This window comes from Cheilinus undulatus, linkage group 13, assembly GCF_018320785.1.
Source record: "Cheilinus undulatus linkage group 13, ASM1832078v1, whole genome shotgun sequence".
Taxonomy (NCBI): Eukaryota; Metazoa; Chordata; class Actinopteri; order Labriformes; family Labridae; genus Cheilinus; species Cheilinus undulatus.
In genome coordinates, this window is record NC_054877.1 from 39,758,744 (window position 1) to 39,772,826 (window position 14,083).

General features: G+C 40.2%; 1 protein-coding gene across 1 annotated transcript in view; it reads left to right on the plus strand.

The window, feature by feature from the left end:
* Positions 1–14,083, plus strand: part of LOC121520241 — a 389,305-nt gene that overhangs the window by 349,721 nt on the left and 25,501 nt on the right. Inside the window, exon 10 of the mRNA XM_041803615.1 lies at positions 11,251–11,372. Within this exon, the coding sequence (XP_041659549.1) occupies positions 11,251–11,372 (122 nt within the window). The remainder of the gene's footprint in view (positions 1–11,250; positions 11,373–14,083) is intronic.

The following is a 14,083-nucleotide window of genomic DNA, read 5'->3' on the forward strand; positions in this document are numbered from 1 at the left end:
ACATCCTGTTGACCCTGTGAAGCAAATCAATCCAAAGTGGTAAAACCCTGTAAGCTATTTGAAGAGCCCACTTGAGAGCCATGGTTGTGGCCTTGACACACACACACACACACCCCCACACCCCACACACACACACACAAAGATGATTGCTGCAGATGGTGAAAACCTCAAAACCAAGTGCTAAGCTGAAAGAAAGACTCTCAAACCGGCAGTGAAGAGCTGTCTGGATCACTTGTACTTAAGGCCTGTCGCAGTGGGAAGTGCAAAAACAAAACAGATCTTTGAGAGCTGTACTTGGCAATAATATCCAGTTTATTAACAAAAACTCACAATTTAACAGTATAAACAGTTTTTCATTTATAAAGTAGAATGCTAAGGGTTCAAGTTAGGAAATAATGAATAAAGATGGATGAGTTGAGGCTGAGGGGAGGTCAATGTTCAGTGCATATTAAAAGCATTTGGCCCCTTGGATGTTTTACCCTATTTTTGATTTAATCAACCAGTCATGGTTAATTTAAGTTGGCTTTTGAGTTGGATTTTTGATTTCTACAAAGTAGCATCAATTGAATGAAGAACATGTAATGTAAAAAAAAAATTGATTGCATGAATATTCACCCCCTTTAAAGTGAGTGACCTATTTCAACAGGGGTCCAGCCAACTGGTGCTAGAAGTCTCACTATTAGTGAAATGGGGATCACCTGAGTGCAGTGAATGTGTCTCAAGTGATTGTAGTATAAAGACACCTGCATCTGGTAGGTCTAGTCACTGGGTAATTAGTATTCCTGGCTACCATTACACCATGAAGAAAAAAGAACACTCCAATCAACTCAGAGAAAAGGTTATGGAAAAGTATAAGTCAAGGGATGGATAAAAAAATTCAAAGGCTACATGTTTATCTTCATAATCTGCCTCACAAACTGAGTGACTGTGCAAGAAGGAGACTAGTGAGAGAGGCCACTAAGACACCTAGGACTACTCTGAAGAAGTTACAAGCTTCAGCAGCTGAGATGGGAGAGACTCTGAATACAGCAACTGTTGGTCAGGTTCTTTACTAGTCTAGGCTTTACGGGAGAGTGGTAAAGAGAAAGACACTGTTGAAGAAATATGAAATTATGGACTAGAGTTCACCAAAAGGCATGTGGGAGACTCCATGGCTATGTGGGAGACAGTTCTTTAATCTGACCAAAATGGTGCTTTTTGGCCATCAGACAAGATGACACCAAACACTGCACAACATCACAAACACACCAGGCCCACTGTGAGGAATGATGGTGGCAGCATCATGCTGTGGGATGCTTCTTGGCAGCAGGCCCTGGAAAGCTTATAAAGGTAGAGGGTAAATGAATGAAAATAGGGGAAATCCTGAAGGACAATCAGGAGATTTATTTTCCAGCAAAACTATGCCCCAAGCATACAGGGAAAACTACACAGACATGGTTGAAAGACAACAAGGTAAATGCTTTGGAGTGGCAGTGTCAAGGACCGGACCTCAATCCCACAGAGAATTTGTGACTGTTCAAGCCCAATCCTTGAGCTTGGGCAGTTTTGCAAAGAAGAATGGAGTATAAATTACGGTGTCCAGATGTACAAGCCTGATTGAGCCCTATCCACACAGAGTCAGTGCTGTGATTGCAGCCAAAATGACTCTACTAAATACAGACTTGAAGGAGGTGAATATTTATGCAGTCACTTATTTTTCAATACATGATTTTATTCGAATGACATTACTTTGTAGAAATCTGTTTTCACTTTGACATTAATGGGTTGTTCTGTTATTTATTTATGTAAAAAAAAAAGCCAAATTATATCAACCATGATTGATTTATAAAATCAATAAAAGAGAAAAACATCCAAGGGGGTGAATATAGACTGTAGCTTGAGCTATCAGATCTTAGGAGGGGGGCAGGTATCAACATGCTATGTCTCATGTAGGGGGCTACATCCTTTTGTTGGCAGAAAACATCACAGCAGCACATCCAAGGCTGTCCAATTTTGAAAGCTCCTTCAAGTGGGGCCAACAAATATGTCCTTTTATACCTACCTGAAAACAGCTGTTTCCTGAGAGTCCTTTGTGACGAACCTATCTTAAGGTGGCAGACTCTGAGAAGACAGACAATGGTGTGTCACTTAAAATGTTTAAATGAGCTAGCTCAAAGTTCAAAACACTCAGTTTAAAGGGATATTTTTGAAGTGGGGTTGTGTACTTGCCTTTAGAGATTTTGGTACGTTCTGCCCCTTAAAGGGCACTGGGAAGGAGGCTAGGCTATTCTGCACTACAGATGGTAAAAGTTACTCTGCAGAGTTTAGCCAATTTCAGGAAAAATGGGCAAAAAAACTGTTGGCTCAAATGTACACAATGTTGAGAAATGTTTTAATCATTTTATTTTTCGCTCAGAAAGCCTCTGTGTTTGGCTCTATATTGCAATGTTACTTTTGGATATGTGTCCTTCGGTTGCTAATGCCTGATCAGCTGTTTGGGTCTGCTGGCTTCCAAAGAGACAACAACAAACTAAACTAAAACTTATTTAAGCTCAGATTGTAACTTCAACAGCTGACACATTGTTTTCATAAAATAAACATTTTATAATCTTGCTTGTCTAATTATCAGCCATTTGAAAAATAAAATGACAGACAAAAACTTACTTGGATAACTAACTTAAATTTAGCTCTTCTATTCAGGATTGTTTTTTCAATTTGTCTTTAGAAAGTTGAAGATGGTCTGTAAAACATCAGCTCTCAGAAAGGCAGGGAACTCTGGATGGGTAGTGATGCAGGCTGCAGGCATTGGTGAGCTGCAGTCCTGTGATCAGAAATGTCCTGAAGCAGTGTTGTAACTGAGGGTGCGGTTGTTTCGAACCGCGCCACAGCGCGATTCCTTCCCTTTCCCCTCTCCCCCGCTGGCTTGCTTTCACACTAGCTACATCGACCCGTGCCCGGGCCCACTTGCGTGCGACTCAGTCTGATACAGCAGGTGGCAGTATGCAGGTAGCTGGTTTACAACCCCGCCAAGGAGGAGAGAGAAGACGAGGCTACCATGGCATCCACTCGGGTCATGACCTGAGCTAAGATTGTTTTGGTTTTAAAAAAAAGCCCGTCCTGCTGCCATAGATGATTTAAAATCACTTTTTAAGATGCCAGCAACATCGCGCTTCATGTCTGCACATCTATGTGCTGCTCAAGGGATTAACCTGCCTTCATGAAAAATACCAAAATATCCTTTTGAAATGAGTATATAGTTTACATAAATGAACTAAGTTTATGTATTAAAAATGAACTAGAAGGATCACAATTCTACACAGGAAAAAAACACCAGAAGAAAAACAATGTAACTGTACATAAAAACCATGAAAGACAAAAAACTACATTGATAAGAAATAAAACAAAAAGAAAGTTCAAACAGGATCTGAAATATGATTAGTCAGTTATAAAAAGATTATAAAGGTCACAGTTCAGCATTGCTATTAAAATATTAATCAAATAGATATATTAACAAAAGCCTGCTCTTAACAGGCAAGCCTTCAACCTTCATTTAAAAAAAAAAAACAGACACTCAACAGCTCTGCAGTTTCTTTGAGTTTGTTCTGTGATTAGAAATATCTGAATGCTGCCTCTCCATGTTTGATTCAGACCCTCAAGACAGGAAGCAGACCTGAATCAGATGACATAAGTGGTCTGGAGGGTTCATAAGTAACAGAAGGTCACTGATGTATTTTGGGCCTTACAGTTTCAGCACTTTATATTTTAAAATCTAGTCTTTATGAGACAGGACGCCAATGAAAAGACCTCAGAGCTGGAGTGAGACGATGCACTTTCTCAGTTTAAATGAGGACTTGAGTCACAGTGTTCAGAATCAGCTGCTGCTCTCTGAGTGAATGCTTTTTTTTTGTTTTTTTGTTTTGGCAGACCTGTAAAGACCCTGTTAAATTTACCGTGTTGAATTTTAAATACATGTTTCTGATGGTCCTGCTGATCCAGTCAGTGGTTTCTAATTGTAACTGGGTCAAAAACTTCCCCTTTTCTCTGTGTTTAACTGAAGAAAATGATGGCACAACCACTTATTGATTTGGTCAGTACATTTACCCAGTAATGGTTTTGGGCTGTGGTCACATGGTGACATTGAAAAATAGAGCTGTGTGTCATCTGCATATTTGCATTTGCTTATGTTTTTATTATCTGAGCCAGTGGAAGCATGTAGATGTCAAACAGAGCCTTGATGAACTTTAAATGTAGCATTTTTCTCTTCAGATTTAATGTCCTACACACACAAAATAGTCCCTCATTCATGTCAAGTATTTGGTTAAATACAATAACAACTTTAGAAAGAGGAGAAGCATTAGGAAATTGTGATTACAACGTCTCCAGATTTGACCTTAAGAAGCATAATTATAATAGGAGGTTAAGGTTAGTCATCTTAATTTACAACTTTGTGTCATTTTCATTAGAAATAGAATAAATATGTAATATCTGAGTTTGTTTTTAAATTCAAATTATGATATTTAGACCAGAAAACTGAAGTCAAAACACAGCTGGGTTCTTAGGTGGGGAAAAATTTTTATGATTTTTTTATGATTCATTTTCGGCCTTTTAATGCCTTTATTATGGAGGAGAGGAGTGGATAGTCAGGAACAGGAATGAGAGTGGGGAAAGGACTTGATCCTGAGCAGTCTGCTTACAGGGTCATGACCTAACCACTAGGCCATATGCGCCCAAGCCGGTTTTACACAATTATACCTACAGTATAAACTAGATTAGTCTTTATTACTCAGGATGTAAAACAAGTCAGCCCACTTAGCACTTATGGCTGTGTTTTTGGGCTGTAAAGGCTCCCAGGGGAGATTTTAACTAAAGGAATGGATAGACTAGCAAGGGTGCCAACTTTAATACTCTAACTGACCAAGGCTGCATTCACTCTACAGGCTTCAATGGCCAATTCTGATTTTTTGCTCAGATCCTTTGGCTGCTCATATTACATTTTTAAAATGGCCTGTATGCAGACTGCTGTGTAAGCAAGTCACAGTCCTAAATAGCCAAACTAAACCTACATGGGTTTGTAGGTCCAGATCATAAAACAGAAACATTATCTGACCATGAGTGTTATACAGGGCCAGGAAGCTGCGCTCTGATCAGAAAGTTTTTCTCGTGAGGGGGCGTGGCTTCAGCTCATTTAACTGACATGCCCACACCATCCTAGAGCAGATTGTACCGCCTCATTTTTCATGATTTAAGGCTTATTTTTATAAACATAAAGATGTTTTTCATGACTGAAATTTGGCCTGGTGGTTCATAACACAGTGGCCTGTCATCCAACAAACCTCAAATACAGATTTTTTTAATCACTTTACAGATACTTTACCATCCTTTTGAAAACATCCTGGTAAGAAAGTCACATGTGGGGGACATGGACATTTAGACTGCATTCAAATTCTAAATATAGCATATGTAACTGATTTAGTGGCAGTTAAAAGTGACCTTAATCAGCTTTTTTTGCCCATATCTGATTTTTCTTCCGACAGTGTGAACAGCACAAGTCACCAGGCAGTCAGACCAGATTCAAACCACACTGGCTGCATTCACATTTCAGATTCAATGCTCAATTCTGATCTTTTTCTCTGATCTGATGTTTTTTGTTTAGCTGCAGTCATGCTGCAGTCGGATTCCAAAAGATCAGATAAGTATCTGATTTAGAACCACATATGAAAGTGGCCTGAATCTGATAAGGAAAGATCAGAAGTATATTTAATAAGCTTTTCAAGATGGCAACATCTTCAGAAAGAAAGAATTTCTACCTAGCTAGTGAAGTTATTGCTATGGTGCAGAACTCATTTTCTATTGGTAAGTGATAAGGTTTACTGTGATATAGGCTAGACTAAAATTGTTGCAGTTATTTGTCTTTCTAGTCAGTAAAATAGCTCCATGAAGCTAGCAGTAACTGATAACTGTAAAGAGCGTAGAGTCTCCAGAATCTGTGGCTGCAATGAATGTTTTTCACACATTTATGACCATACTAGTGTTAATTTGTTAACTGAAACTATGACTACCTTATTTCCATGAGGAAGATGACACTAAAGTACTATTCACACAGTGCTAGAATTACCTGTGGACCACTAACACTATGAATTTCACCCTGATGTCAGTGTTTGGTGCAGTCCGTTAGCATGGGATAAGCAAAGTCAATAATGTTCTCAGACAGGAGTAACAAAGGCATTTGTTCTAAAAACAAAACAAAACAAACAAACAAAAAAAAAAAACAATGCATTCAGCAATGATTTAATTAACAACTAGAAAAGCACTCGGAGAGCACAGACCTCCGCCATTAGCCCATCTCCTAATAGTGAAGGATCCTTTAAAAAATTCCTGGATCCAGACAGTGATCCGTCCGATCACATAACCTCCATGGTGGAGGTAAATATAGTTATCACAGCTTAACCCTTTGGGTGCCGGAGTTTTTTCAAGAAAATATTCAATTTTGATTTCATGATTTCAAAAGGCTGTAGCTTGAAAGTGGTTAGAGATGAAGGCGTAGTGAAAATGAGAAAAATCTTCAGTATGACCCAAACTTTGTGGTGGGAGTAAATTCACTCATCTAATTTGTGTATTCTGACATCACCAGGCGGCCTCCACCACCATTGGCTGTGCGTTTTATCCTACGGCTTCTAACACATCTCTTGGGAGTAAATTTACTCAATTAATTTGCATATTCTGACATCATCAGGCAGCCTCCACTACTATTGGTTGTGCGTTTTCTCTCATGGTTTCTACTCTAGGCTTCTACCAGGTCTCTGCCTGCGGGGTGTTAGTTATTCCCGATGCCGTCACTATTCGCAGTGTTTTGTACCCCCCCAAGATACCCCCACCATGGCCCCATATGTCCCCCACCACAACGCCGATAACTTTCTCCCCAGTGGGGTGGAAGCACGGCGAGGCAAAGCATTGCCTTCACTACGTGTGGACTGTCATGGCAGACGCATTGCCTTCCAGTGCCAACAGACGCACTGACAGTCTCACCCATGGTCTCACCGGACGACTGAAAGTTATGGCAGAGGGTGAATATTCCTCTATTCCTCCCAGCATTGTGAGTATTCTTGCTACAGTTCGCTGTCTTTCTATCTGTTACGCTCCGACTCGTCTCCTCGACCGGGCATGCATCTTTCAAAGTCTATAAACTCCAAAAATTTGAATAGAAACACACCAAAAATGCTGCTTAGGTTACTAATGTTCACCATCTCCTGGTGTAAAGTGGTAACAGCACAGACCCCCACTATTAGCCCTATCTCCCAATAGTAAAGAATCCTTTAAAAAATTCCTGGATCCAGATGGTGATCCGGATCACTCCCAAAATCTAATCAGTTCTTCCTTATGCCATTTCTGACATCTGACATGCTTTGGGGACAATAAAAACCTTTGTTAATAATATTAATTCTTTGAAAAAGATATAAGCTCCTGCTTTTTCTTAAGGCTGTCCTTCAACTAGAGGCTTCATTGTTGAAAAGTGAGGCCTCTGCTACAAGTATGAGAAAGATATGTACCTTTCTGACAAGTATGTCTTGTGGTACTGTGAGAACCTTTTGTTATTTTGAAGGGACAACAGTGGAAAGAGTCTAATTTTTAAGAATAAATCCCTCCTTAAATAATACGCATTTGGGCCTCAATCAAACCAAGGCATTTAGGTGAAGTGGTTTCAGACCAAAACCAGTCACATTAGTCATCTTAATGAAATTGTGAGGGCTCTGACAAATGAATCCTCCTGCTTTTAGTGGTGCCAGGCTAGGAAAAATGCTTTGAATTTGCTGCATGGTTTATTTTGAAAGGCAATGACAAGCCATCTATTCTGTTATTTAGACATTTCAGGATTAACACCAGCCTTCTTCTAAATCCTGGATATGAGTCTCTTTTTGGCAGATGACAAGTTATTATTTGGCTCTCCTCCTGAGTACGGCCTGAAAAAATCACTCACACTGTTTGGTGTAAAAGTGAAAGTATTGTTGGAGAGAGCTGTCCAGTGTGCAGGGAAGGGATGTTGTTTTCCTGCCAAGTCCTGCTCAGGACAAACTTAATCCTTACTTAAAATCTACTCAGAGCTCCTCGTGGCAGCAGTGTTGGTCAGACTGCAGAGGCAGCACAGTGAGTGCCTGTCTTGAATAATGAGCTCTATCTAATAAACAAGCTGTGTTGACATAAAGCGCAGTAGGAGCTCCGCCATGGCTACGGGCAGGCCAGCTCACCCTGTGGCATTACAGCGAGAGCTCATTTTCAGCTTTTCAGCGATGGGAGCCCGGTCGCTGTCATCCATGACACAGTGTTATGGCTCCAAATCTGAAAATACCGTGTTGAAGTGTGTGCTGGTTTACAAAAAAGTGTGCCCCCCACCCCCTGCATTGCAAGGTTGCCTGCTTAGATAAAAGAGTGAAGATATGTGCTGGGGAGCCTGGATGGTGTCTGAGCCATGCAAGAGCAGCCCTGAAATGGGATGTTCAGCTCAGAGTCTGACTCAGTGCATTTCAAGCATGGCTGTGAGAACTTCATGTCTGAGTGTGTGCATATCCAAATGAATGGGGTGTGGGAGACCCTCTGCCAATCCATTTAAACTGCGCCCTTGTGTAACTGCATGCAGATTGACTGCTTTCTGCATCCCTCTTCTGCTCCCTCTCCCTCTCTTGTACAGACTTGCACACTCGGCGCTGTGAGATGCTTTGGCTAAGAAGGAAACAGTTTGATGTGGAAAAATTTGACTGCTATAGAAGCAGAAGAGCCTGTGAGCTCTAACACAAGCCAAATGGAACCAAATGCTGCTGAACATTTAGCCAATTGTGTGCTCTCTAATGTGATCTGAGTGCTGGTGAAGTTTCTGGACAACGGTAAAAAGCTTAAACTCACCTGTGAGGACAATCAAGTGGATTTAATGGAGTGGAAAGGTGCACCTGTGTCTGTGGATACTCTGGGTTTTGCAGCATTGAACAACTGTTTTCATATACAACCCAAATTCCAAAAAAAGTTGGGGCCCTGTGTAAATGTAAAAACATAAGGCAATGATTTGCAAATCTCATAAGCTTACATTTTATTAGAACATAAACAACATATCAGATGATGAAAATGAGACATTTTACAATATTATGAAAAATATTAGCTTATTTTTAATTTGATGGCAGCAAATTATCTCAAAAAAGTAGGGACAGGGCAACAAAAGGCTGGAAAAGTAAGTGGCACTAATGAAAAACAGCTAGAAGAGCATGTGCAACTAATTAGGTTTTGTTGGCAACAAGTTAGCAACATGACTGGGTACAACAGGAGCATTTCAGAGAGCCAACCTAAAAACCCCTCACTGTCAAATTGCTACCACTTTAAATAGCTTTGATTTAGGAAATCTGGAAAAATCTTTGTGTGCAAAGGGACTAAAACAAAGGTCAATACTGGATGCTCTTGATCTTTGAGCCCTCAGGCAGCACAGCATTAAAACAGGCATGATTCTGTACTGGAAATCACTGTGTGGGGTCAGAAACATTTCCAGAAATCATTGTCTGTCAACAAATTTTGCACGAATCTAAGTTAAGCTGTATAATTCAAAGAAGAAGCAATATATGAACACGATCCAAGAATGCTGCCATCTTCTCTGGTCGAAAGCTTATTTAAAATGGGCTGAGGCGAAATTGAAAACTGTTTTGTGGTCAATCAAAATTTAAAATTCTTTTTGGAAACCTTGAATGCCATGTCCTGCAGACTAAAGAGAAGTGGGACCATCCAGCTTATTATCAGCACACAATTCAAAAGCCTGCATCTCTGACGGTATGAGGTTGCATTAAAGACCCTGTAAAGTGAAAATAACTCTGTGTTTATATTTGGTATATCATAGGCCATTGTGTTATGAACCCCCAGGTCAAATTTCAGTTGAAAAAAACATCTAGATTTATAAAGTTAAGCTTCAAAATCATAAAAAATGAGGCAGTAAAATCTGCTCTAGGATGGTGTGGGCGTGTCTGTTAAATGAGCTGAAGCCACGCCCACTCAGGAGAAATACAATCATCTTAAATTTAAAAGGATGCTAAAATCTGAATAAAGGAAAGCACTCACGCTATCAGCCTGCCCCTGACCTTACGCTAAACTTAGAGGAAGAGACGAAGTCCATAATCTGGCTCAAAACTCTGTTCTGATGCTTTCAATGATCCGTAGACCACTGTAGCCGATAGATTTGGCAAATTTACCTCAAAATGAACAAAAAAGCAGCATTTAACTGACTGCTAGCTTCCAATAAAGGAAGTGACATCAGCTAACAACAGACTGGACTGAGATGAACTGCTCTGTGATTTTATATTGTAGTGTTAGAGGGGCGAGGTCACTCCCCACTGTGGGCTCATGACATCATGAGCCCCATATTGGTCTTGCCCACATGAAACCAAGCCAGGAAAGAGGTGAAAAAATTTCTAATGGTGTAAATCCAGAATTCAGTCACATATAGATCTCAGCGTTTTCACATGTTTACAGCAACCATATTCCAACATATCTAGTGTGTTAAGACACAAACTTTGGATTTAACTTTGCTTTAATGTCTATGGCATTGGTAGCGTACACATATGGAAAGGAACTATCAATGCTGAAATTTGTATAGAGGTTTTACAGCAACGTGTGTGCCCATGCAGACAATATACTTATTAAGGAATATTCTTGCATATTTCAGCAAAACACCGTAAACTACATACATCCTTCACAACAGCATGGCTTCACAGTCAAAGAGCAAATGTGCAGAAGTGCACTGCCTGCAGTCCACACCTTTCACCAATAGAAAACATTGTGGCACATCATCACAGGAAAAATCCGGCAAAGAGGACCCAACCCTGTTTAGCAGCTAGAAACCTACATCAGACAAGAATGGGACAACATTCATCTCCAAAACTCCAGCAACTGGTCTCCTCACTTCCCAGATAATTACAGAACGGTCAAAATAGAATATGCTAAACAATGGTAAATATGGCTCTGACCCTACTTTTTTGAGATGTGTTGCTGCTTGGTAGTTCAATATGAGCTGATATTTTTCATGAAATGGTAAAAAGTCTCAGTTTCAGTATGTTGTGTATCTTCCTCTGTGAATAAGATATGGGTTTATGCAATTTCAAAATCATTGCATTCTGTTTTTATTTACATATATAGCACCCCAACTTTTTTGGAAATGTATTTGTGTTTTTTTTTTTTTTTTTTTCACATATTGCTGTCTGCAGAGTAATAGATTCTCAGCTGCCTGATTCTGATTGACTCTTTCAGACAATCCCAACCAGGTATCCAGAGTTGTGGTTGCGATCGAGACGTTAGACCTGAATGACAACGCACCCGAGCTGGACAGACAATACACGACAGCCTTGTGCGACTCCTCTTCCATCGGACAGGTCAGTATGTTTTTCAGTAGCCTTTGATGTTAGTGTATTTTGGTCTGCATAAAAACGTCTTTTCCAAAGCTGCATTTTGAATTCTCTATGAAAAACTCGTTCCAACAGCATCTTCTCTGTATTGTTATTCTGCTGGAACAAGCTTTTCTCTCTATAAAAATGGGACAATCCCAGTGAAAATTGTTGCAGTCTATTAGTCCTCTTCCACTGCAGGAGCATAACAAAACATAATTTGACATATAGCCGTTGTCACAGCGTCTGCTTTTGTTTTCATGCCTCTCCTCCCACCTTGGGGACTAGTTCCTGGAACTAAATTTTGGCACTGCTGATAGAATATTAAGAGGAATTTGAAGGTATTTTCAAGGGTTGTCTGCAGCACTGTGGATTGTAATTTGTGAAGAAAACTAAAAAGAACCTTGCAACTAAAGCTTCCCTCAGTTCAGAAAAAGTTCAGATTTTAGGCAGCCTTAGGTTGTCATTGACAGGTTCCTGCATTGGAGGAAGGGCTGTATGTGTTGATTTTACACCTTTCATGTTTTGTCCCCAAGTCAGATGTGAGGTGGTGGGAGCGAATCAAAGTGCATTTTTGTCTGCTATAGAGTGTTTTCAATATTTCACACAGGTAGAGGCAAAGAAAGACATTTTATTCTAACCACAGTTTTATTCATAGTTTTGTGCTCCACACTACAGTGTATCTCAGTCAGCTTAGGTGTATCTGAGCAGGGCTTGACATTAACACCAGCTACCCTGCCAAATGTAGATGGATTTTAGCCGTGGCAGCTTGAATCCCTCTAGCCACTTTGGTGAGTTTGATTTATCATTATCACAACCTGTGTTTCACTCCAACTATGCTTGACCGTTAGCACCAGAGTTTGTGATTTAGTGAGGCCAGCTCATAGGGGGAAACTTTTCCTCCAAAATACTGCAAAATAGCTCGGCCTTTCTGTGTGCTGGTGCTTCTTTGTGCACAGATGAAATGGCATTCATGCTGTATAAGGCAGCACAAATGCCACACACACTGACACAAATACGTAAACATGTCAGAGATGTTGACATAACCTTCAAATTTCACATACTCAGTCCACGCAGCGATCCACACATGGAGCACACTTTGAAGCAAATTGCTATCTCTTCAGTCAATCTGAGCAATCCCACAGTTTGACTACCTCAGGCTTGTGCTAGACATTGTTAATTTCGTTGACTAAAACTTTGACTAAAACTATTCGTTGACAGCCTTTTTTCCATGGCAAAAACTAGACTGAGACTAACAAAAACAGATCTTTGATGACTAAAATTGACTAAGAGTAAGTTCAATTTTCATCAAGATGACTAAAACTGGACTAAAATGTAATGTAGTTTTCATCTGACATTCTAAATCCATGATATTTCTCTACTGGTGGTAAATCAGTCAAAAACAATGCATCTGTAGCTGTTCTGCCTCTCAGCTGTAGGAAGCAGGGAGTCCAGGTTTGGCAGGGTGCATAGAACACACTACCATGACTTGGTACCAGATTTAGGCAAGAATAAATCATCCCTCTTATTTGTATTTTGTGCTTATCGCTATAATCATTTAAAGTTATCAGGGTAAACACTAGAATGGAAATACACTACACGAAAACATCCGGCCCTGGGAATCCCCCATGGGCACCAGCTGGTTGCATCCCTGGGCGAAGTGTTACAGTGAGTTAGGGCTAGAAGTCATGACTGATTTAAAGTTGTACCCTGTGAACTAGCGGGGCTCAAGCTCTGTTTGAGTCACGCCTGGGTGTAACCTTTACACCCAGAATGCAATGAGATAACTTTAAAAACTTGGACTTAACCTTTGTATTGTAAGAGGAGACCGATCAGCAATGGTAAAAAAAAAAAACTTAAGAAACAAGATGGCAGCACACTTTGTTGACAGGTTTATTAATGAAAATGCACAAGACAAGGGTCATCTGTGACTGGACTGTAAACCTTGACGCTTTCTCTTGCAGTCACTTGATAGAAAAGCTTTGTTTTAGCAGATGAGCTCTTTTTTAATTAGCGTTATACCTTCCTGTAAATATGCTAGGAGATGTGTCAGGTAGAAACACAGAAATAGTGCTACAATATTTAGTAAATAGCAGACAATATCAGACAGGTAATGTTCCCCCGGCATCGCTGCTCCACAGACAAGTGTCGATGGGTTTACACCACTCCATGTGATGCATGGCATTGGACTTAATAACGTGAGGCTTGCATGCAGCTGAAAACTTATTCCTTGAAGCTCCCAATGCTACATTTGGCTTACATTAACACGCCATAAGCTGTAGCAGTCATTGACCCTGCTCTGTGATTTTATATGGTCTTCCACTTCGTACCTGAGTAGCTGTTATTCCTAAGTGCTTCTACTTTCTAATAATATAATTAACCATTGACTTTCACAAACTGTCTCACTGCAAAGGGGACATCCATCAAAGTGCCCTGTTTTAAGTCACTGAGCTCTTCAGAACTACACATTTTTTATCACAAATGTTGGCAAATAGAGCCTGCATGGCTAGGTGCTTGGTTTTATACACCTGTGCCAATGGGTCTGACTAAAACACCTGAATTCAATAATTGATGTGTGGCCAGATACTCTTGTCCAGCCTTTCTCAACCAGGGTGACATGCCTTCTGGCATTGTCGGGGTGCCTTCAACAACAATGAATATGCAGACTATTAGCTACCCAGCTGTCAATAACATCCCAT